This window comes from Ranitomeya variabilis, chromosome 4 (genome assembly GCF_051348905.1).
Source record: "Ranitomeya variabilis isolate aRanVar5 chromosome 4, aRanVar5.hap1, whole genome shotgun sequence".
Taxonomy (NCBI): domain Eukaryota; kingdom Metazoa; phylum Chordata; class Amphibia; order Anura; family Dendrobatidae; genus Ranitomeya; species Ranitomeya variabilis.
In genome coordinates this window covers 207,519,980-207,543,029 of record NC_135235.1, presented here as the reverse complement: position 1 = coordinate 207,543,029, position 23,050 = coordinate 207,519,980, and the positions used below count along the sequence as shown (strand labels likewise).

The window sequence follows — 23,050 nt, the reverse complement described above, 5'->3', positions numbered from 1 at the left end:
ATAATTAAAATTAAAAACAAAAATTGTATTTTTAGTACTAAAAAAAATAGAGAATATATATTTTCTTTTTTTTTTTTACGTTTTTCTATATACTTAAAAAAAAATGTAATTTTTAGTACAAATAAAAAGAAATGTAAAATAATGTTTTCTACCTTTTTTTATTTTTAGTAGCATTTTTTTTATTACATATATAATAGTTAAAAAAAGGAAAAAAAATATATTGTTTATTAGTACTTAAAAAGAAACATTAACTTCTATCCGAGAAGAAATGGACAAAAAATGGACAGCACAGGAACAGCATCCGAACGCAATCCAATTGTCATGGACTGTTGTGTAGGAAAAGAATAGAGAAAAATAAATATATATATATATATATATATATATATAATTTTATTTTATTTTTTACCTTTTTTGAATTAAAGGGAAGGTGCCACCAGTCTTTTTTGTAGTTTGTTTTTTTGTGAAATTAAGCTTAAAATAGTAAATAGAATGTATTAATGCAATGTTTGCAAACATTTCTATATGAAAATTATTATATATTTTCTTACAAATATATATATTGACCACTAGGGGGAGCATTTTCCGTTTTAGACCTCAAGCAGCTATAGTAAGACTTACCAGTTTTACTGTTAGCTGGAAAATTGGGGCAGTAGCTGCTGACATCACAATTTCCTTCCCCTTTTGGGTGGTCTAATATCCCGGGGGCAGAATGAAGAGCAGCATCACAGGGCAGCGCCATTTTGTGTGTGACTGACCTGTGATCTGCTATCACCAGCAGTTACTGCATCAGAAACACAGCTACAGAGTTTACAAAAGAGCAGAACACAGTGGGCTCAGCAGCATGGTGGACTGGAGGAAAAGTGAAGACTTGTGGTGTTTATGTATGGAGCAGCATTGTCTGAGCAGAGCTGTCTGTGACTCATCCCTCAGTAAGATAAGAAGGAGATCCAGGTCTGCAGTGAATGGCCAGGCATTGTGGAGGGAGAGGGGAGATACATTGGTATGGCTGAGAAAGACTGATGGGAGAGAGAGCTCCCTCTCTGCAGGCTGTGAATGCAGCTTACCGGAGATCTCCAGGACTGTGTGTGAGGAGGCGGAGACAGAGCAGGAGAAGCACCCAGGGAGGGCAGCGTGTGAGAGCAGAGGATGTCTGCTCAGGACGTGCAGTGCCTGGAGTACAGAGGAGCAGGGAGTAAGTGGAGCTTGGCAGATAGCACTGGGCTATAATAAAATGGAGGCCAGTCACACCTACAGCAGTGAGTTGTACAGCCCACAGAGGCGTGCCCAGCTCACTGCTAATGCTGCTGCAATGTTAAGACTGCTGCAATGTTAAGAGATGGGGTCAGCGCCGGTCTATTATCTCCTATGTCCATGGGGTGCCGTAAAATGACACTGATAGTATCGTGAACTGCTGTGAAACCAAGATGTCAGCCCCCAGTGCCTTCTTTAAACTCATATAAGGGTACTGTCACACTCTGCAACTTTCCAACGATCACGACCAGCGATACGACCTGGCCGTGATCGTTGGAAAGTCGTTGTGTGGTTGCTGGAGAGCTGTCACACAGACCGCTCTCCAGCGACCAACGATGCCGAAGGCCCCAGGTAACCAGGGTAAACATCGGGTTACTAAGCGCAGGGCCGCGCTTAGTAACCCGATGTTTACCCTGGTTACCATCGTAAAAGTAAAAAAAAACAAACAGTACATACTCACATTCCGGTGTCCGTCAGGTCCCTTGCCGTCTGCTTCCCGCTCTGACTGAGTGCCGCCGTAAAGTGAAAGCAGATCACAGCGGTGACGTTACCGCTGTGCTCTGCTCTTACTTTACGGCCGGCAGTCAGTCAGAGCGGGAAGCAGATGGCAAGGGACCTGACTGACACCGGAATGTGAGTATGTACTGTTTTGTTTTTTTTTTTTTACTTTTACGATGGTAACCAGGGTAAACCTCGGGTTACTAAGCGCGGCCCTGCGCTTAGTAACCCGATGTTTACCCTGGTTACAAGCGAACGCATCGTTGGATCGGTGTCACACACACCGATCCAACGTTGACAGCGGGAGATCCAGCGACGAAAGAAAGTTCCAAACGATCTGCTATGACGTACGATTCTCAGCAGGGTCCCTGATCGCTGCTGCGTGTCAGACACAGCGATATCGTATGGATATCGCTGGAACGTCACGGATCGTACCGTCGTAGCGACAAAAGTGCCACTGTGAGACAGTACCCTTACACACGAAATCTGTTTCACATGCATTTAAAACTTGGTTATAGCAGCATGTTATGCTACATTAAAGTGATTTATTAATGATCTACAAATGCGGTACCTTCCCTTTAATATTTCTGTGTTTAAAAAAAAATATATATATATATTTTTTTTTCTCCTTCGCCTCATTGGGGGACACAGACCGTGACCGTGGGTGTATGCTGCTGCCACCAGGAGGCTGACACTAAGTGATACAAAGAAAGTATACACCCTCCTGCTGGCTCTCAGCTAACCAGTTCTTGCTTAGTGTCCGTAGGAGGCACACGGACTGGTCTGCCATTCAGACCCCAAAAACTCTTTTTACCTTTACAAAGTACGAAGGGGGCGACTGATTCTTTCATGTTCCGATCTCCCCGAACCAACAACAGGCGAGCACGGGAGTTTCACCTCTCCGTATCCTCTCCTGCGACGTGGGAAGCCACTGCCTGAGCTGATTCTAGGGGCGACGGGCCCCTTCAAGGGCACCTATCTTCCCCCTCCCTTATCAGGTCACCTCCAGTATCCTCTTCTGCAGCCAGGCCTATTGCCGGACATTCAGCCCTGCCCACCAGGTTTTACCCTCGGCTGTACAGAGGCACTCTCCAGCGTGGCGTCCGAGCAGCCCCCACTGCACCACCACTATTAAAAGCGGATGGTACAAGGAGGCGGACGGTTCCTCTCCTCCTCCCTGCTAAAGGGACGATGGATTGAGATTTTTTCTATTCCTGCACCGTCCAAAACAGCAGCATCAGCAGAGCTGCATACTCTGCCTTGCGGCAGATTCCTAGGTAAGTGCTGGGATTTGAGCGGCTGGAGGGCTCTGCGCAGCCGGCGGTTTTTCCCCCTTTTTCCTTTTTTGCAAGCGACAGGTCTTTTACCCTTCTTTCTCGCTTGGCACCAAAAATTTTTGGCTTCGTGTAAGCCGCAACCCGGAGTCTCCGCCCGTGCTAGGCCGCGCGTTAAGGCTCCGCCCCCTATTCAGACGCTTCTCGCTCAGGACGAGAACACGCCATATTCTCGGTGGCCATGTTCATCTCCCTGTTGCTTCCGGACATGATCTGTGAACATCCGGAAGCTGCTGCTGCATCGGTCCCAGAGGTGTGTTCAGCGCTGGAGAATCTAATCCAACGGTGACGGGGGATTCAGGAACCGGGTAGGGAGACACCGCTCCACCCCTCCCCCGCTCTCCTTTCCCCACAACCCCCTCCGGCAGCAGAGGTGGATAATGGATTAAAAATCATACAGGCTATGTCCAGTATTCCCCCCAAAAGCTAGTCCTAAAGGCACACGACCTGCATAAACGCACGACCAGCATGAGCGTTATGTCCAGTATTCCCTGATCCTAGAGCTACTCTTAAAAGCTCTGGACCAGCAACCCCTAGTCTTATAGGTACTTGACCAGCATCCCTGGTCGTAAAGTTACACGACCAGCATCCCCTGGTCTTAAGGGTACATGACCAGCATTCACTGGTCTTAAAGGCACAGGACCAGCTTTCCCTGGTCTTAAATGCACATCACCAGCATGGTCTCAAAGGCTCATAACCAGCCCGAAGCCGGTCAGAATATTTAGTTCAAATGAGCACAGGAGCCTTCCGTCGCCGCCGATCCCAGTCTTTTTTCCTGGAATACCTAGTTCCTCTGAGTTCGCCACTGCCGCAATCCATGGCTTCTCTGACCAAGAGATTTTACCCCTATTTGAACCCGCTGTGGTTCGGAGTGCTCGCAGGACCAATACAAATGGATCCTCTCCTACACGGGGGCCGTCGGCTAGCAGGCCACAAATATTCTAAACGTACAGGCGTCTAGAAAACGGGAGCTTCGCTTCTTGATTTCCCTCACCAATGATTTGCTGGGAACTAAACTCCGCATCTGAATCGGAGATGACCTTGGATCTGGACTCTCAAAAGCCTCAGCACAATCTGGATTCGCCAATTTTGGCCATCAACCAATCTGTCGATTCACAAGGACTATGTTTCTGCTCTAGATCGTTTTCTCCAAACGGAGATAAACTCCCTAGTAGTGCATTTGCCCTTTTTTCCTGGACAGCGAGCGTCCGGATAAGCGATTCACTGGCAAGCACCATAGTAGCGCAGTGAAAAACACTGGTGTTTATACAGCATGGGAGTCCAGGATTCCGGCCTTATCATGAGCAATCGCAAATGGTCTTGCTCTAGAAACAGAAGCCTCTTCAAGCGACACCAGATGCAATGCCTGATTTAGGCTGGTTTCACACTTGCGTTTTGATCTGCAGCGTTTTTAAAAAAAACGCATGTGGTGAAAAAATGCATGTAAACGCGGCAAAATGCCGCGTTTTTTAGACGCATGCGTTTTTGCATGCAGAAAATTTACATGCGGTTTTTCCTGCGTTTGCGTTTTTTAAACGCATGCTGAGAAGTGTGTGACAGCTGCCAATCATCAAAATCAACTAGAAAACCCACTATAAACTGAAATAGCTAGGGTTAGGGTTAGGATCCCTAGTAACCCTAGGGATCCTAACCCTAACCCTAGGGATCCTAACTCTAACCCTAACTCTAACCCTAACCCTAGGGATCCTAACCCTAACCCTAAGGGTTAGGATCCTAACCCTAACCCTAAGGGTTAGGATCCCTCCCTAGGGTTAGGGTTAGGATCCCTAGGGTTACTAGGGATCCTAACCTTAGGGTTAGGGTTAGGATCCCTAGTAACCCTAGGGTTAGGGTTTTCTTGTTTTTTCTTGTGGTTAGGGTTAGGATCCCTAGGGTTACTAGGGATCCTAACCTTAGGGTTAGGGTTTTCTTGTTTTTTCTTGTGGTTAGGGTTTTCTTGTGTTTTTCTATAAAAACGCATGCGTTTACATAGACCGCAATACATTTTTTTGCCGCGAATAAACGCAGGCGGTTTTTTTGCGGCAAAAAAAGCCGCTAAAAATTACTACAGGTTGCATTTCTGCAACTAAACGCACGCGTCAAACGCATGAGTTGCCGGAAAACGCGTCAAAATGCATGCGTTTTTTAGCGCTAAAACGCTGCAGATCAAAACGCAAGTGTGAAACCAGCCTTAATTGTTCAAAGGACACCGATCTCCTCACACCATCATCAAATGAGCACATGGAGCGTCGCCTCCTCGTATACTCTGGGCAACGGGTCCTTCAAAGGACACCGATCTCCTCACAACATCATCAAATGAGCTCACGGAGTGTTGCCTCTACGTAGACTCTGGGCGACGGGTCCTTCAAAGGACACCGATCTCCTCACATCATCATCATCAAATGAGCACATACAGTGTCGTTTCCACGTGTAATCTGGGCGACAGGTCCTTCAAAGGACACCGATCTCCTCACACCATCATCAAATGAGCACATGGAGTGTCGCCTCCATGTATACTCTTCTACAGCTGGGCCTAATGCCAATCCGGTCCTCCCGGGGACTTGAACTCCGTGGATGTACAGATGCCCTCCTTTTGACGTCCGAGCAGTTCCCCTCTGCATCGCCACTATTTAACGGACAATGCGTGGTGGCGGACGATTCCTCTCCACCCCCCTGTTAAGGGGTTGGTGGATTGAGAGTTCTTCCTTTTATCTTTGCACGTTCAATGACTGCAGCAACTCAGGAGATGGCTTGTTTTCCTCGCCATGGCGGATGCAGCCGCGCACTTTGCTACCTGGCAGCTTAGCTTCTGTGGTATACCTACCAGTATCCCTGCCCGATGGATCATCTTTTAAAAATACCATGGACTGTCAGACAATGACTCGTTCTGTCTTGCGGTATCGAGTTCAGCGCTTTACCTTTCCTTAGCCCGCACGGGTTGCCAGACCAATGGTCTACTGGCCGGAGACCTTAGCTACCTTGCTTCACAATAACAGAAAAAATTTGGAGTAGTGTCCGCAACACATAGGAGTGTGCTATGTAAATGTGCTATTCACCCCACCACAGGGTGTTTAGTCTGTGTTACTTTTGTTACTGATGGTTCCAGTGTTGGTCTATATTTATTTGATTCAGATTAGTTCTCTCTCTTTCCGGAGACAGTACAGCTGGCCAATCAAATCCCGTGAGCGGGAGGCTTTGTGGTACACGCCTCTTTCAATGCGGCTAGTTGCGGGCGCTGTCTGCAGCGAATGCCATTTCATTCAGAAGGGCTTATGGATCAGAGAACGGAGGCATACTCTGCGTTCTAAAAAAGAAAAAAAAAAAAAACCCTCTGACATCACGCCCTTACAGAGTGGTCGCTGTGTGGGAGTGGGTGTTCCCTACCTAGGAACAAAGGATCGCAAGTGTCCTATAGATCCAACCAACAGTTGAAGGGTTGTCCAGGACAGTCTAGATCTAAGGGATCTTGGTTCCAAAAGAGGACCGAAAAGTAAGACCGATCCTGGACCTCTAACTTCTAACAAGCCTCAAAAAGGTCCTCCTTCTTGGATAGAGTTCCTCCACTCGGCCATCACTTCAATGGGAAAAGGTGCAGTTTTTTTCTGGCATCCATCGACATTCGGGATGCTTACCTTCACAAGTCACGACCTTACCTTTCGGCTTTGCTACTGCTCCCAGAGTGTTCGCCATTATCATGGTGGCGGTCATGTCCCTCTGGGTGCGTGGCCGTCCTCCCCTATCTGGTCGTTTTCCAGCCGTTCTTCTAGGATTACTCTGAGCTCGTCTATATATACCTTACGATACCCTTCCTCACTTGGGCTGGCGGATAGACTTAGACAGGTCTTCCTCATTTCCAGCCCGGCATCTATCCTTATTAAGGATGATCCTTGACACTCCCAGAGGGTTGGAATCCTCCCTTGAGATAAGCCCGTGGTCCTTCAACAGGGAGTCCCCCCTGCCCTTGGTCACTCATCCCCACATTCCGGGTCGGAATGGCCATCCGGCAATTCTGGCAAATGCCAGAACAGCCTGTCTGGTCGTGGGCTATCTCTTCTGCTACGTCTTTAAAAGAAGCGGGTTCTCAAGACAGGGCTGATTTTCAGCCCCGTTCCGTACCTGCCCTCATTCCTTCCGATTGCTGTGAGGATCCTTGGGTGAGATAATAGCAATGGAGGCAGTTCCCTTCGCTCCGCTTGTTTTTTTCTGCAGGTCAAACAGGTTTCCAGAGGGTAATCTCTGAGCATCTTTCTCGTCCGGGGGAGATCCCTTCTCCCGGTTCTATGGTTGCTAGTGACTACAGAGCGTCACCACACTGCTCAAGGCCTCTGCTTATCTTCGGAATCCAGCCTCCCGATCCCTTTTTTTCTTGGGATCCCAACGGTACCTCTGCTCTTACAACAGGCGCAATGCCCTCTGGCAGGTCTCCCCATCCAAATTCAGTTGGATATTATCACGGCTGTGCAATACCTCTATTATCTAACAGGTACCCGCGGTCAGGCACCTTGACCTACATACCTCACACTCTCTCGTGGGCCGAGATCTATCACTCGGTGATCTCGGCAGTACTCATCCCAGGAGTAGAACTCTGGGCGGCAGTTTTCTTCCTCAGCCGCCAGGGTCTCGCCTCAAGTGAGTGGGAACTTCATCCGGAAGTCTTCCAACATATCTGCCTTCACTGGTTCACTGGAGCACTACAGATGTAGATCGGATGGCGTCCAGACTGAATGCCAATGCACTCGAGTTCATGGTCCGGACTTGAGACCCAAAAGCCATCACAGTGCATACTCTGGTTCTTCTGGGATACCAGCTCCATCTCGCCTCTTCCACTAGCTCCGAGGGTCTTTGGGAAGCAGGAAGGCCCCCAGTGGTCCTGGGAGATCTGCACTGTACAAGTCAATTCAGACGAGTCTTCGGAGCTGGCCGCTCTGTTCCTTCAGATCTTTTTTCCTCATTACCATCTAGGCAAGGTTGTCCTCAAGCCGTCCCCGTCCCTTGTTACCAAGGTGGTATCGTACTTCCACTGTTACGAGGGTATCGTTCTTCCCTCTTCTCTTTCTGCTCCAGTCCACAAAACGAAATGGGTTCCCCATACCCTGGACAATGTGAGAGCCCTGAGTAGGTACGTGCTGAGGACGGCGTCCTTCGAGAGGATGGGCACCTTCATTTGGGCTTCTTGGCGCTTTTTTTTTTTTTTAGGAAGGCCCTAGCCGTTTTTCGTCGGCCATGTTAGCCTGGTGGATTCTTTACACATCCAGAAGTCCTTCCGTGTTAGACTTCAGCCTTTTTTTCACTCCACTCAATCAATCGAGGTTTCTTGGGTTCCAGACACCAGGCGTCAGCAAAGCACGTCTGTCAGCTTCGCGGGTTCGTCCAGTCCGCATGCACCCTTGAAGCACTATACTTCCCAGACTTCCGCAGACGTGAGTCTGGGCAGGCGGACTCTGCAGGCCGCGGTGGCGCACTTGTAAGTAGCGGTTACACAGGGCCTGATCTGATGTTGTTCCCACCCAGGGACTGCTTTGGGACGTCCCACGGTCTGTGTCCCCCAATGAGGCGAAGGAGAAATAGGGATTTTTGTGTACTCACTGTAAAATCCTTTTCTCCGAGCCATTCATTGGGGGACACAGCTCCCACCCTGTTATTAGCTTGTGGTTGTTTTATAACATATATAATTTGACGTGCTATACTCTCATATATGATTTGACATACTATACTCTCATATGTTATTGATCTCCTACTGCTTTTGCACCGAACTGGTTAGCTGAGAAAAAGCAGGAGGGTGTATACTACAGGGGAGGAGCTAACTTTCTGTGTATCACTTAGTGGCAGCAGCATACACCCACGGTCACGGTCTGTGTCCCCCAATGAATGGCTCGGAGAAAAGGATTTTATGGTGAGTACACAAAAATCCCTATATTTTATTTTTTTTAACACAAAAATATTAATACAAAAAAGGTAAAAAATAAAAAAAAACTTGTCCCCCAAAAATGCAAAAATAATAGGCCCAAAATACCTGCATCCTGCAGCGCTTGAAGGGTCACTAAATGCTGTGTTTTTCTTTTATTTCCAGACATCGGATGTGCTCCTCCAGTGGACTCCTGTAGAAGAAGATGGTGAAACGACGCAGATTCATTACTCTAAAAAAGTAAGAGGAATTTTTGCCGCCGATTTACCACATTTGATCTTCTATCAGTAAAGTTGAGCTCTAATTTCAGAACCAATTATATTTTTTTTTCATCCCTTTTTGTCCAGGAGTCTCCAGGCAGCGCAGCGTGCCGAGCAGAGGACGATATGTTTGATCCCGGTTATGAACCAGACTGGGCAGTTATCAGCACAGTGGGAACCAAAGTTCGTCCTCAGGAAGATTTGTCGGGTGGGTAATTGTCGCTGTCTTTTACTCCTTCATGACCTTTGATGTATAGAGGTGACATTGTTGCCCCTTCTTCTTTGCACGTTCGCTCAGTGAGATTGTATGGTGGCGTCTGTGATCAGCAATTTTCACGTCTTGTCACAGACTCTCTGGGATTTAGGTGTGGACGGTGATTGGGTCGTTCACACACATGAATATGGTTTGATATAAACCCTCTATTGTAGCTCTGCCAGTATGTTTAGGGTTGTTTTCCTGCTGGAAGGTGAACCTAAGCCCCTAAGTCTCAAGGCTTTTGCTGCCTCTATCAGGTTTTCCTGCAGGATTGCACTGTATTTAGCGCAATTCATCTTCCCATAAACTCTGATTAGCTTCCCTGCCCCTGCTGAAGAAAAGCCTCCCCACAGCATGATGCTGCCACCACCATGTGTGACAGTGAGGATAGTGTTTTCCAGGTGATGAGTGGTGTTAATTTTCCTTTACACATGAGCTTGAATCTCTGCAGCTCCTCCAGAGTGACCATGGGCCTCTTGGCTGCTTCTCTAATTAGTGGTCTCCTCACTGGGTTGTCAATTTAGGTGGACGGCCATGTCTTGGCAGGTTTGCAGTTGTGCCATTCTCTGTCCATTTTTGGATGATGGACTCAACAGTGCTCCGTCAGATGTTCAGAGCTTGGGCTTTTTTTTATAACCTAACCCTGAAGAGTCTTCATGACTTTATCCCTGACCTGCATGGTGGGCTCCTTGGTTTTCATGATGCTGTTTGATTCCTAATGTTCTCAAACAAACCTCTGAGGCTTTCACAGAACACCCGTAGTTATACTGGGAAGAAATTACACAGGTGTGGACTCCATTTACTAATTATGTGTCTTCTGGAGGCAATTGGTCACTCAGGATTTTATTTAGGGGCTTAATACAAATGCACGTCTCAATTTTCAGACTTATATTTTTAAAATAATTAGAAAACCATGTATTACTTCCTTTACACTTCCTAAATACTTCTTATTTTGTGGTGGTACATCACATAAAATCCCAATAAAATGCAATTGTGTCATGAGGGAAGTCTAATGGGCACTCCGGATAGGATTGTACCGCTTTAAATACAGCTGTCGGTTGTTGACAGTAGCTTTTAAGGGGTTAATAGCGGCGATCACTCATTCACTTTTCCTTTTAACAGCTGTGAAATCGGGGAACCGCGGCAAATGGGCCTTCTTGTTCAGTCTGTCAGAACTCAAGTCTGTGCGTAAAAGCAAGATGGGCCTGAGCTGGTCGTATCTGATATTCACTACTAAGGACGGGGTGTCCTTCCAAGCTCTTCATTTTCATCAAGGTGGAACGAAAGCTCTGCTGAAGGCCCTCCGGAAGTATGTTATACTGGCCGTGTAAGTAGCGAACTTGCTTTATCTAATCATTTATCCGTGTGGGGGTCGAAGCTTTGCCTTCTACACCTTGGAGATGTCATGGTTCCAGGCTTCCAGATTTATGGCATTGCCACAGTATGGCTGCTTCTATAGCCATTCCTCGCCTGGTTGTGGCGGCCTCCTCGCCTGGTTGTGGCGGCCTCCTCGCCTGGTTGTGGTGGCGATGATATATATCTATCATGGTTTTCAATTAAGCTCAGAATGTCACTGGGCTTCAGAGGAGGCGTAACAAGATGGCAATAGTGAGGTTCTTCAGAAGACGCCTGACTGCCCTGGTAAAACATTGGTTACCCATGAATGCTGGGGCCCCTATTGATGCCGGTGCGCACTGGTGAATGCTCCATTTAAATGCCTTTGTTAGAAATTGGCAAAAGCACCTGCGCGTCTGGGGGTCTCCCTTGCATCTATTGTCTGGGGGTCTCCCTTGCATCTATTGTCTTGGGGTCTCCGTTGCGTCTGGGGGGGTCTCCGTTGCGTCTAGCGTCTGGGGGGGGCTCCCGTGCGTCTAGCGTCTGGGGGGGGCTCCCGTGTGTCTAGCATCTGGGGGGCTCCCGTGTGTCTAGCATCTGGGGGGCTCCCGTGCGTCTAGTGTCTGGGGAGGGCTCCCATGCATCTAGCGTCTGGGGGGCTCCCGTGCGTCTGGGGGGGGCTCCCGTGCGTCTAGCGTCTGGGGGGCTCCTGTGTCTAGCGTCTGGGGGGGGGGCTTTTGTGCGTCTAGCGTCTAGGGGTGCCTGTGCGTCTAGTGTCTAGGGGCGCCTATGCTCCTGGGGGGTGCGTCTAGTGTCTGTGGGTGCCTGTGCGTCCAGCATCTGGGGGTTCCCATGCGTCTAGCATCCTTGGTCGCACACCCGTCATCTGCAGCGTATGAAGGGGAGCTCGGCTGAGATTGCTCCATGTCTGATATATAAGTTAAGGGGTTAAGCACACCACCCAGCTTCACTGTCTATGATGTACCAGATAGGGGAACAATGGACTAGTGTGATGCTGCAGGAGCAGACTACATGTGAGACTTATTTGTAGTCTGTTACCATGGAGACACACAGACTAGATGGGAGCTGTAGAGCTAAAATGGCAGGAAATATTGAATGAAAATTTATAGCAAATTTTCTCCATTTACTTTTAGATTTATTGGGACAATAGTTAATGATTGGTTTATCCTTGGTTCACCCGAGGTCACACACTCTCAACTAATCAAAGCAAAACGGCGCCTTCTTGCATTATTTTATTGCGAGTGCCCTTTGTAATCACTGTGGACGAGCTCCGCTTTCCTGCCCGGCTCTGCTTCCCCTGGGCAGGCGGCATCCATCAGTGTGTAGTGAGCAGGCAGCACAGGGCTAATGGCCGCTCCCTCTCCAGAGGAATCGCCCAGCGGCCGCACTCTTCCCGTCTATTATTGATGAGCTTCATCGTAACCAGACGCTCCAGCGTCACTTACCCCGACCTCGGCCGGATCCTGCGGGCTGCTGACGGATGCGGAGTCCGGGCCATTAGGACAACTTAGGTCCTGCTTAAATTGCTTCTCAAGTGCCTGTCCTGGAAGTCCTTATCAATTAAAGGGAAGCGGACATTATGCTTACGTATTAATGGCATATTATTCTAGGGGGTTTCTCACTCTCCCCTTCAGTGGTAAAAGTAAGAGTAAGCCGATCTGTCATCAGATTTCAGGAGACAAACTATAAACATTATTATACAGATTTCTCAGACCAGATGAGGCTGCTGTACTTACTGTGAAAATCCCACATCAGAACGGCTGCATAATACTGATATTTCAATTGAAATTCCTAAAATGCTAATTTTAATATCTGCCTGGAAGCATTATACATCTGTTCTTTCGTGGATTTTCAAAGTCAGTACACCAGCCCTGTTAGGTGAAAGGCATCTATAATGTAATGTATGCAGTTTGTATTGTGAAGTCTGGTGACAGGCTGTAAAGCACAGCTCTCCTTTTGACCCAAAATTGGTAGAAAAGCACAGTCTTGTTTCCTTCATCCCACCCCACAACAAGTTAAAACTGCTTTCAGTGCACACAGTAGTGTCATACGTGCAGGAACTGTCCTTCATGTAGTGCTGTCCACTCTGTTTGAGTGGGTGGTTCCTTTTAATCAACATTCTGTCAGCAGTATAGGTGCTGGGACGTTCTTTTCCTCACCAGCATTGAGTGGTCCAATGCATTGTCTGCCTTCAAACTGAGAGCCAATGAGGGGTCCCACCTCCCCACCAGGGTTCCAGAAGGGGGGTCCCACCTTCCCGCCGTAGTTCCAGAGGGGGAGTCCCGCCTTTCCGCCGTAGTTCGAGAGGGGGAGTCCCGCCGTAGTTCGAGAGGGGGAGTCCCGCCGTAGTTCGAGAGGGGGAGTCCCGCCGTAGTTCGAGAGGGGGAGTCCCGCCGTAGTTCGAGAGGGGGAGTCCCGCCGTAGTTCGAGAGGGGGAGTCCCGCCGTAGTTCGAGAGGGGGAGTCCCGCCGTAGTTCGAGAGGGGGAGTCCCGCCGTAGTTCGAGAGGGGGAGTCCCGCCGTAGTTCGAGAGGGGGAGTCCCGCCGTAGTTCGAGAGGGGGAGTCCCGCCGTAGTTCGAGAGGGGGAGTCCCGCCGTAGTTCGAGAGGGGGAGTCCCGCCGTAGTTCGAGAGGGGGAGTCCCGCCGTAGTTCGAGAGGGGGAGTCCCGCCGTAGTTCGAGAGGGGGAGTCCCGCCGTAGTTCGAGAGGGGGAGTCCCGCCGTAGTTCGAGAGGGGGAGTCCCGCCGTAGTTCGAGAGGGGGAGTCCCGCCGTAGTTCGAGAGGGGGAGTCCCGCCTTCCCGCCGTAGTTCGAGAGGGGCTTTCCGCTGTTGTTCGAGAGGGGGAGTCCCGCCTTCCCGCCGTAGTTCGAGAGGGGCTTTCCGCTGTTGTTCCAGAGGGGAGGTCCTGCCTCCCCGTCGGGGTCCATTTGCACAGAGGCTTCATCCCGCACCTCCATATTCTGACCCATTAGGCTGTAGAAGCTGCTCCCAGAGCTGGACCCTTTATCTTTCCTTCTTTGGGATGAGGGAAGCCTCGGAGCCATCTTCTTGTGTTCGGATTGTAGTGCTGCTTCCTTGCAGTCAGCACCCACCGAGTCCAGCAATCCCCGCTCTGACATTGAGTGTTAATAGCGATGTCTGCGTCATCACAAAGCTGATAACTGCTGATGAGGAGCCGCGGTCCTTGGGTCTGATTTGTGCTGCAAGGACAGAATAGCCGAGATGGATCTCATTAGTGTTAGAGCCGGTGATTGCCAGTGACAGCAGCAAGAACCTGCGGAGAGAACCTGCCGCGCCCAGTGCCCCCTGTTTACACATCCACTCCCTTTTACTATTTACAACCCCATAATAAAGACCAGATTAGTCAGTCAGTTTCTGATTTTTAAAGGGAAATTCTTTCTTTTTTTTTTTAATAATTATTTTGGCCCCAAAACAGCCAAGCATCTGGACCTTCGGCAGCGTTTCGCCCCAGCCATGCTTACTCATTGGGTTCAGATTACTTTATTTTGGTTCTATGTTTCTGTAATGAAAATGTTTTTTTTATGTTTTCAGGTCTCCGAAGGATTCTCGCCTCTTTTTGGTTTATCCCCAGGACTCTCATGCCCTCTCCCACTCGTTCGATGAACTCCAAATGTTTGACGATGGATCCTCTGACTTGGTGTCTGTAAGTTCACGTCACATACGAATCTCAAAAGAAGCACTATTGGATGGAAACGTTAGTGATCTGCAAATGAGTGAAAAATGGAAAGAACGTTTTCAAAACTTCTCGATTTATTCAGTGTGGAGTCTGAGCGCCACTCGCAGAAATCCCAGCACTTACAGCTTTGAGGTTATTAATGATTGTTTGTGGAATGTTCTGCTGTTTAATGCATTTGGGCAAATCATCAAGATCCGATGCTGGCAGCTCCTGTGTAATCACCGACCGATGATGTGCTCGATGGGAGACAAGTCTCGAGAGGCTGCAGCCATGGTGGCACATGTAGGCCACACAGGTTGGTCATAGTAACATGATCAATGTGTGTTGCCTGGGGTTGTCTTGTTGAAAAACTGCTCCTGGGACACTTTGGCAAAATGGCCGCACCACTGGTTCCATGACCAAATCAATGAAATGCCAAACCGCACCTGAACACAGAAGAGGGCCCTGCAGAAATGTTGCTCATCCCAAACCTGCTCCCATGGCTGCAGCATCTCCAGACTTGTCTCCCATCGAGCACATCTGGGACATCATTGGTCGATGATTACAAAGGAGCTGCCAGCAGCGGATCTTGATGATTTGTCCTAGTGCATTCAGCGGCAGATGACCATTAATGGCCTCACTGATGGAAATGGCGCTCAGATTCCAGACTGACTAAATCGAGAGGTTTTGAAGATGCTGTTTCCACTTTGTCCATCATTTGCAGATCCGTAAAGTCTTCATCATTCCTGGCACAATATATAAATTTTATTTTTACTTTTTCTCTAGAGATTTTTCCAAGATCCATATTCTGCAACTTTTGGTGGCTTCTCCAAAGTGACCAACTTCTTCCGCGGAGCCTTACGGCACCAGGATGGCCATCACCAAAGACCCCTATCCGAGATGGCAGTTGGTCTGGAGGATGAACCAGGCTTTGAAGTGATCACCTGTGTGAGTAATCATTAATTTTCCACCCATCTCGGCCCCCGAGGACTGCGGAGGTGCATCGAACGAGGTTTGGTAAATTTAAAGGGCTTTATACAGCAGCTTTCACTTGCAATTCCCTGCGTTAAATGGAGTCTTGGGTATCGTTAGGCTCAGGCTGTAATCTCACATCCAGAAATCTGTTTCAGCAAGTGGAACTGGGCGAGCGTCCAATCATCCAGCGCCAGGCAGCCGTCAGCGAGCAGGAATGGGAATCCTACATTGATTCTGAAGGTCGAGTGATGAATGTGGACGGCTTGAAAAAAAGGATATTTTCTGGGGTAAGTGCGGCTGCCCGGATCAGATCTGTACACTGCAGTATTCACTGCAGATCCCGGTCCAGAAAAAAAGCATCTGCTGCTCGCACTTCCATCTAAGCCCACTAGATGGCGCCATTTCTCGGCGCTGTGTCCACTGCAGATACCACATCTACTTAATGAAATGCGCTGCTGTTCATTTCATTTTTTTTTTTTTTTAAGGGATTGTGCCAAGGGCTCCGAAAAGATGCTTGGAAGTACGTCCTGGGCTATTATCCATGGGATAGCACAGCGGAAGACAGAAAATCTTTAGTACGGAGAAAAACGTAAGCATATGGCAGAATTAGGTGGCGTGAGACCCCTAGTGGACAGGATGGCTAGTGCAATGCTTGTGCAGTCACTGTCATACCCGCAGTTCTGTCTCTGCATACAATGGCTTTCTTTTCTAATACAACCCCTGGCAAAATAATTATGGAATCACCGGCCTTGGAGGATGTTCATTCAGTTTAATTTTGTAGAAAAAAAAGCAGATCACAGACATGGCACAAAACTAAAGTAATTTCAAATGGCAACTTTCTGGCTTTAAGAAACACGAAAAGAAATCAAGAACAAAAAATGTGGTAGTCAGTAATGGTTACTTTTTGTAACCAAGTATAGGGGAAAAATTATGGAATCAATTCTGAGGAAAAAATTATGGAATCACCCAGTAAATTTTCATACCCAAAAATAACACCTGCATCAAATTAGATCTGCTCGTTAGTCTGCATCTAAAAAGGAGTGATCACACCTTGGAGAGCTGTTGCACCAAGTGGACTGACATGAATCATGGCTCCAACACCAGAGATGTCAATTGAAACAAAGGAGAGGATTATGAAACTCTTAAAAGAGGGTAAATCATCAGGCAATGTTGCAAAAGATGTTGGTTGTTCAGTCAGCTGTGTCTAATATCTGGACCGAATACAAACATAGAAAGGTTGTTAAAGGCAAACATACTGGTAGACCAAGGAAGACATCAAAGCGTCAAGACCGGTAACTTCAAGCAATATGTCTCCAAAACAGGAAATGCACAACAAAACAAATGAGGAACGAATGGGTGGAACATCCTCCAAGGCCGGTGATTCCATAATTTTTGCCAGGGGTTGTATAAAGTAAGAATGGATGTTATACACTAGTTTATTATTTGGGTTCTTGAGCCCCATCATTAGTCATCTATGGGACAACTTGGTACTCTGCTTTCTCCTGCAGTCCTATAGACAATGAATGGTGCAGCGGTCGAGCATCCGTGCCATTCATTGGTGTAGATGCTCCATTTTTCCTATTGTTCCTTGCTTTTGGACCTTCAGTTATCCCGAAAACGGTGCTCTTCTTGACCCCTCCGCTCCTTCTCGGCTACCTCCATCAGTCCCATAGACTGGAGCAGAGGTCATGCATCCACGCCACTCAATGACTGGCAGCAATAGCCGAGCGCTGTACTGAGTGCAGACCCAATGTGCACCCCCGTTCTCAGGACCCTGGGGTCTATTTTTTGGCATTTCTATGGGTCGCATCTTCCGGACCTCAAGTTATCTCTGCATCCTGAGATAATGCAAAAATACCAAAACTTTCAGTATCTTTTACAAGGTAAAGCAATGTACGAATTGTACAATGACACACGTTCTTATATTTTACAGTATATCACAAAAGTGAGTACACCCCTTACCCCTTTTTTTTTTTTTTTTTTTTTTTTTGTTATTACGGTATATCTTTCATGGGGCAACATTGAAGATCTGACACTTTGATACAATGTAAAGTAGTCCGTGTACGGCTTGTAAATTGTGTGCCCTAAACTGCTGGCAACAAAAGTGAATACACCCCTAAGTGAGAATGGCCAAATTGTGCCCAATTATCTATTTTCTCTCCCCGGTGTCATGTGACTCATTAGTGTTACAAGGCCTCAGGTGTGAATGGGGAGCAGGGGGGTTACATTTGGTGTTATCGCTCTCACACTCTCTCATACCGGTCACTGGAAGTTCAGCATGGCTGCTCATGACAAAGACCTTTGAAGATTTGGAAAAAAGGATTATTGCTCTACATAAAAATGGCCGAGGATATAAGATCACCAACACCCTGAAACAGTTTGCTGAAGACAAGCTGACTGGAACCTCGTCCTGTGGTCTGATGAGACCAATATAAACTTATTTGGTTGAGATGGTGTCAAGTGTGTGCAGCTGCAACCAGGGGAGGAGTACAAAGATAAGTGTGTCCTGCCTATAGTCAAGCATGGTGGTAGGAGTGTCATGGTTTGGGGCTGCATGAGTGCTGTTGGCTGGGGGGAGCTACAGGTCATTGAGGGAACCGTGAATGCCAATATGTTACATAGTTACATAGTTATTAAGGTTGAAGGAAGACTTTAAGTCCATCTAGTTCAACCCATAGCCTAACCTAACATGCCCTAACATGTTGATCCAGAGGAAGGCAAAAAAAAACCATGTGGCAAAGAGTAAGCTCCATCATGGGGAAAAAAATTCCTTCCTGACTCCACATACGGCAATCAGACTAATTCCCTGGATCAACGCCCTATCAAGGAATCTAATATATATACCCTGTAACATTATACTTTTCCAGAAAGGGATCCAGTCCCCTCTTAAATTTAAGTAATGAGTCACTCATTACAACATCATATGGCAGAGAGTTCCATAGTCTCACTGCTCTTACAGTAAAGAATCCGTGTCTGTTATTATGCTTAAACCTTCTTTCCTCCAGACGTAGAGGATGCCCCCTTGTCCCTGTCTCAGGTCTATGATTAAAAAGATCATCAGAAAGGTCTTTGTACTGTCCCCTCATATATTTATACATTAAAATAAGATCACACCTTAGCCTTCGTTTTTCCAAACTAAATAGCCCCAAGTGTAATAACCTATCTTGGTATTGCAGACCCCCCAGTCCTCTAATAACCTTGGTCGCTCTTCTCTGCACCCGCTCTAGTTCAGCTATGTGTTTCTTATACACCGGAGACCAGAACTGTGCACCGTATTCTAAGTGTGGTCGCACTAGTGACTTGTACAGAGGTAAAATTATGTTCTCCTCATGAGCATCTATGCCTCTTTTAATGCATCCCATTATTTTATTTGCCTTTGTAGCAGCTGCCTGACACTGGCCGCTGAATATGAGTTTGTCATCCACCGATACACCCAGGTCTTTTTCATTGACGGTTTTTCCCAGAGTTTTAGAATTAAGCACATAGTTATACATCTTATTACTTCTACCCAAGTGCATGACCTTACATTTATCCCCATTAAAGCTCATTTGCCATTTATCAGCCCAAGCTTCTAGTTTACATAAATCATCCTGTAATATAAAATTGTCCTCCTCTGTATTGATTACCCTGCAGTGTTTAGTGTCATCTGCAAATATTGAAATTCTACTCTGAATGCCCCCTACAAGGTCATTAATAAATATGTTAAAAAGAAGAGGGCCCAATACTGACCCCTGTGGTACCCCACTGCTAATCGCGACCCAGTCCGAGTGTGCTCCATTAATAACCACCCTTTGTTTCCTATCCCTGAGCCAGCTATCAACCCTCTTACACATATTTTCCCCTATCCCCATTATTCTCATTTTATGTATCAACCTTTTGTGTGGCACCATAATAAAAGCTTTTGAAAAGTCCATATACACTACATCTACTGGGTTCCCTTGGTCCAGTCCGGAACTTACCTCTTCATAGAAGCTGATCAAATTAGTCTGACATGAACGGTCCCTAGTAAACCCGTGCTGATACTGGGTCATGAGGTTATTCCTCTTCAGATACTCAAGTATAGCATCCCTTAGAATGCCCTCCAGGATTTTACCCACAGTAGAGGTTAAGCTTACTGACCTATAATTTCCGAGTTCAGTTTTTGTCCCCTTTTTGAATATTGGCACCACATTTGCTATACGCCAGTCATGTGGTACAGACCCTGTTATTATGGACTCTTTAAAGATTAAAAATAACGGTCTATCAATGACTGTACTTAGTTCGTGCAGTACTCGGGGGTGTATCCCATCTGGGCCCGGAGATTTGTCAATTTTAGTGATTTTTAGACGCCGCCGTACTTCCTGCTGGGTTAAGCAGGTGACACTTAATGGGGAATTTTTGTTATCACTGATCATATTGTATGCCATGGGATTTTCTTGTGTAAATACTGATGAAAAAAGTTATTTAGCATATTGGCTTTTTCCTCATCCTCATCCACCATTTCACCCAGACTATTTTTAAGGGGGCCAACACTATCATTATTTAGTTACTTACTATTTATGTAGTTAAAGAACATTTTGGGATTATTTTTACTTTCTCTGGCAATCAGTCTCTCTGTCTCAATCTTTGCTGCCTTGATTTAATTTTTTGTATTTATATACTGTGACACACTGAAGCAGAGCATGATCCCCTACCTTAAGCAGAAACTGGGCCGAAGGACAGTATTCCAACTACTGTACATTGTATCACAGCGTCAGATCCTCAGTGTTGTCCCATGAAAATATATATATGTAAAAATGTTTTCCAAAATATATTTTTTACAAATAAATTTATATATATATATATATATATATATATATATATATATATGTACACACGTACACACGTACACACACACACACATATATATATATATATATATATATATATATATATATATATATATATATATATATATATATATATATATATATATATATATATATATACATACATACACACATACACTCACCGGCCACTTTATTAGGTACACCATGCTAGTAACGGGTTGGACCCCCTTTTGCCTTCAGAACTGCCTCAATTCTTCGTGGCATAGATTCAACAAGGTGCTGGAAGCATTCCTCGGAGATTTTGGTCCATATTGACATGATGGCATCACACAGTTGCCGCAGATTTGTCGGCTGCACATCCCAAAGATGCTCCATACAAGGCAGGATGGATCCATGCTTTCATGTTGTTTATGCCAAATTCTGACCCTACCATCCGAATGTCGCAGCAGAAATCGAGACTCATCAGACCAAGCAACGTTTTTCCAATCTTCTACTGTCCAATTTCGATGAGCTTGTACAAATTGTAGCCTCAGTTTCCTGTTCTTAGCTGAAAGGAGTGGTACCCAGTGTGGTCTTCTGCTGCTGTAGCCCATCTGCCTCAAAGTTCGACGCACTGTGCGTTCAGAGATGCTCTTAGGCCTACCTTGGTTGTAACGGGTGGCGATTTGAGTCACTGTTGCCTTTCTATCAGCTCGAACCAGTCTGCCCATTCTCCTCTGACCTCTGGCATCAACAAGGCATTTCCGCCCACAGAACTGCCGCTCACTGGATTTTTTTTCTTTTTCGGACCATTCTCTGTAAACCCTAGAGATGGTTGTGCGTGAAAATCCCAGTAGATCAGCAGTTTCTGAAATACTCAGACCAGCCCTTCTGGCACCAACAACCATGCCACGTTCAAAGGCACTCAAATCACCTTTCTTCCCCATACTGATGCTCGGTTTGAACTGCAGGAGATTGTCTTGACCATGTCTACATGCCTAAATGCACTGAGTTGCCGCCATGTGATTGGCTGATTAGAAATTAAGTGTTAACAAGAAGTTGGATAGGTGTACCTAATAAAGTGGCCAGTGAGTGTGTATATATATATACACACACACACACACACACACACACACACACACACACACACACACACACACACACACACACACACACACACACACACACACACACACATATATATACATACATTTTTTTTATTTGTAAAATATATTTTTGGGATTTTTGTTACATACATACATTTTGATGGGACATCACTGAGGATCTGAGATAGAGCTCTCTCTCTCTCTCTCTCTCTCTATCTATCTATCTATCTATCTATCTATCTATCTATCTATCTATCTATCTATCTATCTATCTATCTATATCTATATATATATATATATATATATATATATATATATATATATATATATATCTAATATATAAAGCTGAATGTGTGTGTGTGTGTATGTATGTATGTATGTATGTCCGGGATTGGCATCTGAACCGTAGCAGCTACAGCCACAAAATTTTGCACAGTCACACGTCTGGACCCCGAGAGCGTCATAGGCTATGTTGTGAGGTGAAATTTTAACCCCGCGCTTTCCAATTCACCAAACAATTTTGCCCCTATCTACATAATGGGGAAAAAGTGAAAGGAAAAGTGTTGGAGGCGTCGCAGCTACAGGCACAAAATTTTGCACAGTCACACGTCTGGACCCTGAGAGCGTCAAAGCTATATTGTGAGGTGAAATTTTAACCCCGCGCTTTCCAAGTCACCAAACAATTTTGCCCCTATCTACATAATGGGGAAAAAATGAAAGGAAAAGTGTTGGAGGCAAATTAACAGCTGCCAGATGTGAACAAGGGGGACTTAAAGAATGACAGCGATGGCACCAAAGAGTATATACTGTACAGTTGCTAAGGTGGGGCCCCAACATGGGATAATCACACCACCACGGGGATATGAACACACACACAAAATGCGCCACACACTACCACGTGCTCGAACACATATACCACCCTCAGCGCACATTTCACCACACATACACCAACCTCGCCACATAAAAGTAGAAACACAAAAGTCGCCGCTCAAAACTCGCCACGCGCAAAACTCTCCACATGCAAAACTCGCCACACGTGCAAAACTCGCCACACGCAAAACTTGCACACGCAGAAAAATTGCCACACGCAGAAAAATTGCCACATGCACAAAAGTTGCAACACATGCAAAAGTTGCCTCACACAAAACTTGCACATACTCAAAAGGCACCACACATAAAACTCGCCACGCGCAAAACTCGCCATGCGCAAAACTTGCTGCACACAACTTGCTACACTAACCTGTCACATGCAACTCGACACACAAAAAGTTGCTACACGCATGTCGCCACACAAAACTCATCTCACAAAAGTCCCTACATGCATGTCGCCACACGCAACTCAACACACACAACTTGACACACGAAACTCGCCCTAAAACACACACAAGTCTGGTATCCTTCAAAAATAAAAATCTGATTAATAAGCAGACAAACTACAAGAGCAACAAATGTACCATATAGGAATCCGGCAGCTGTCAGTCACATGACCAGTCTATTATGTGTATGTGTGAGCTAATATATACTGCCAGGGGGTGGGCTTACTGTTGGCTGGGGATTTATCAGGCTGCCATTTTAGCTTACAAATACTGAGGTAAAAATACTGACCAAATAACGTGTGAACGAGGGCTAATACAGGAGGAGATGGCA

General features: G+C 46.4%; 1 protein-coding gene across 2 annotated transcripts in view; it reads left to right on the top strand.

Annotated features, from left to right (window-relative positions):
* TBC1D17 (TBC1 domain family member 17) overlaps positions 1-23,050 on the top strand; it is a 55,398-nt gene that overhangs the window by 5,072 nt on the left and 27,276 nt on the right. For both annotated transcript variants that reach the window (XM_077259767.1, XM_077259768.1), the window contains exons 3-9: positions 9,154-9,228; positions 9,336-9,456; positions 10,627-10,831; positions 14,412-14,523; positions 15,322-15,483; positions 15,666-15,797; positions 15,996-16,099. In XM_077259767.1, the coding sequence (XP_077115882.1) occupies positions 9,154-9,228; positions 9,336-9,456; positions 10,627-10,831; positions 14,412-14,523; positions 15,322-15,483; positions 15,666-15,797; positions 15,996-16,099 (911 nt within the window). The remainder of the gene's footprint in view (positions 1-9,153; positions 9,229-9,335; positions 9,457-10,626; positions 10,832-14,411; positions 14,524-15,321; positions 15,484-15,665; positions 15,798-15,995; positions 16,100-23,050) is intronic.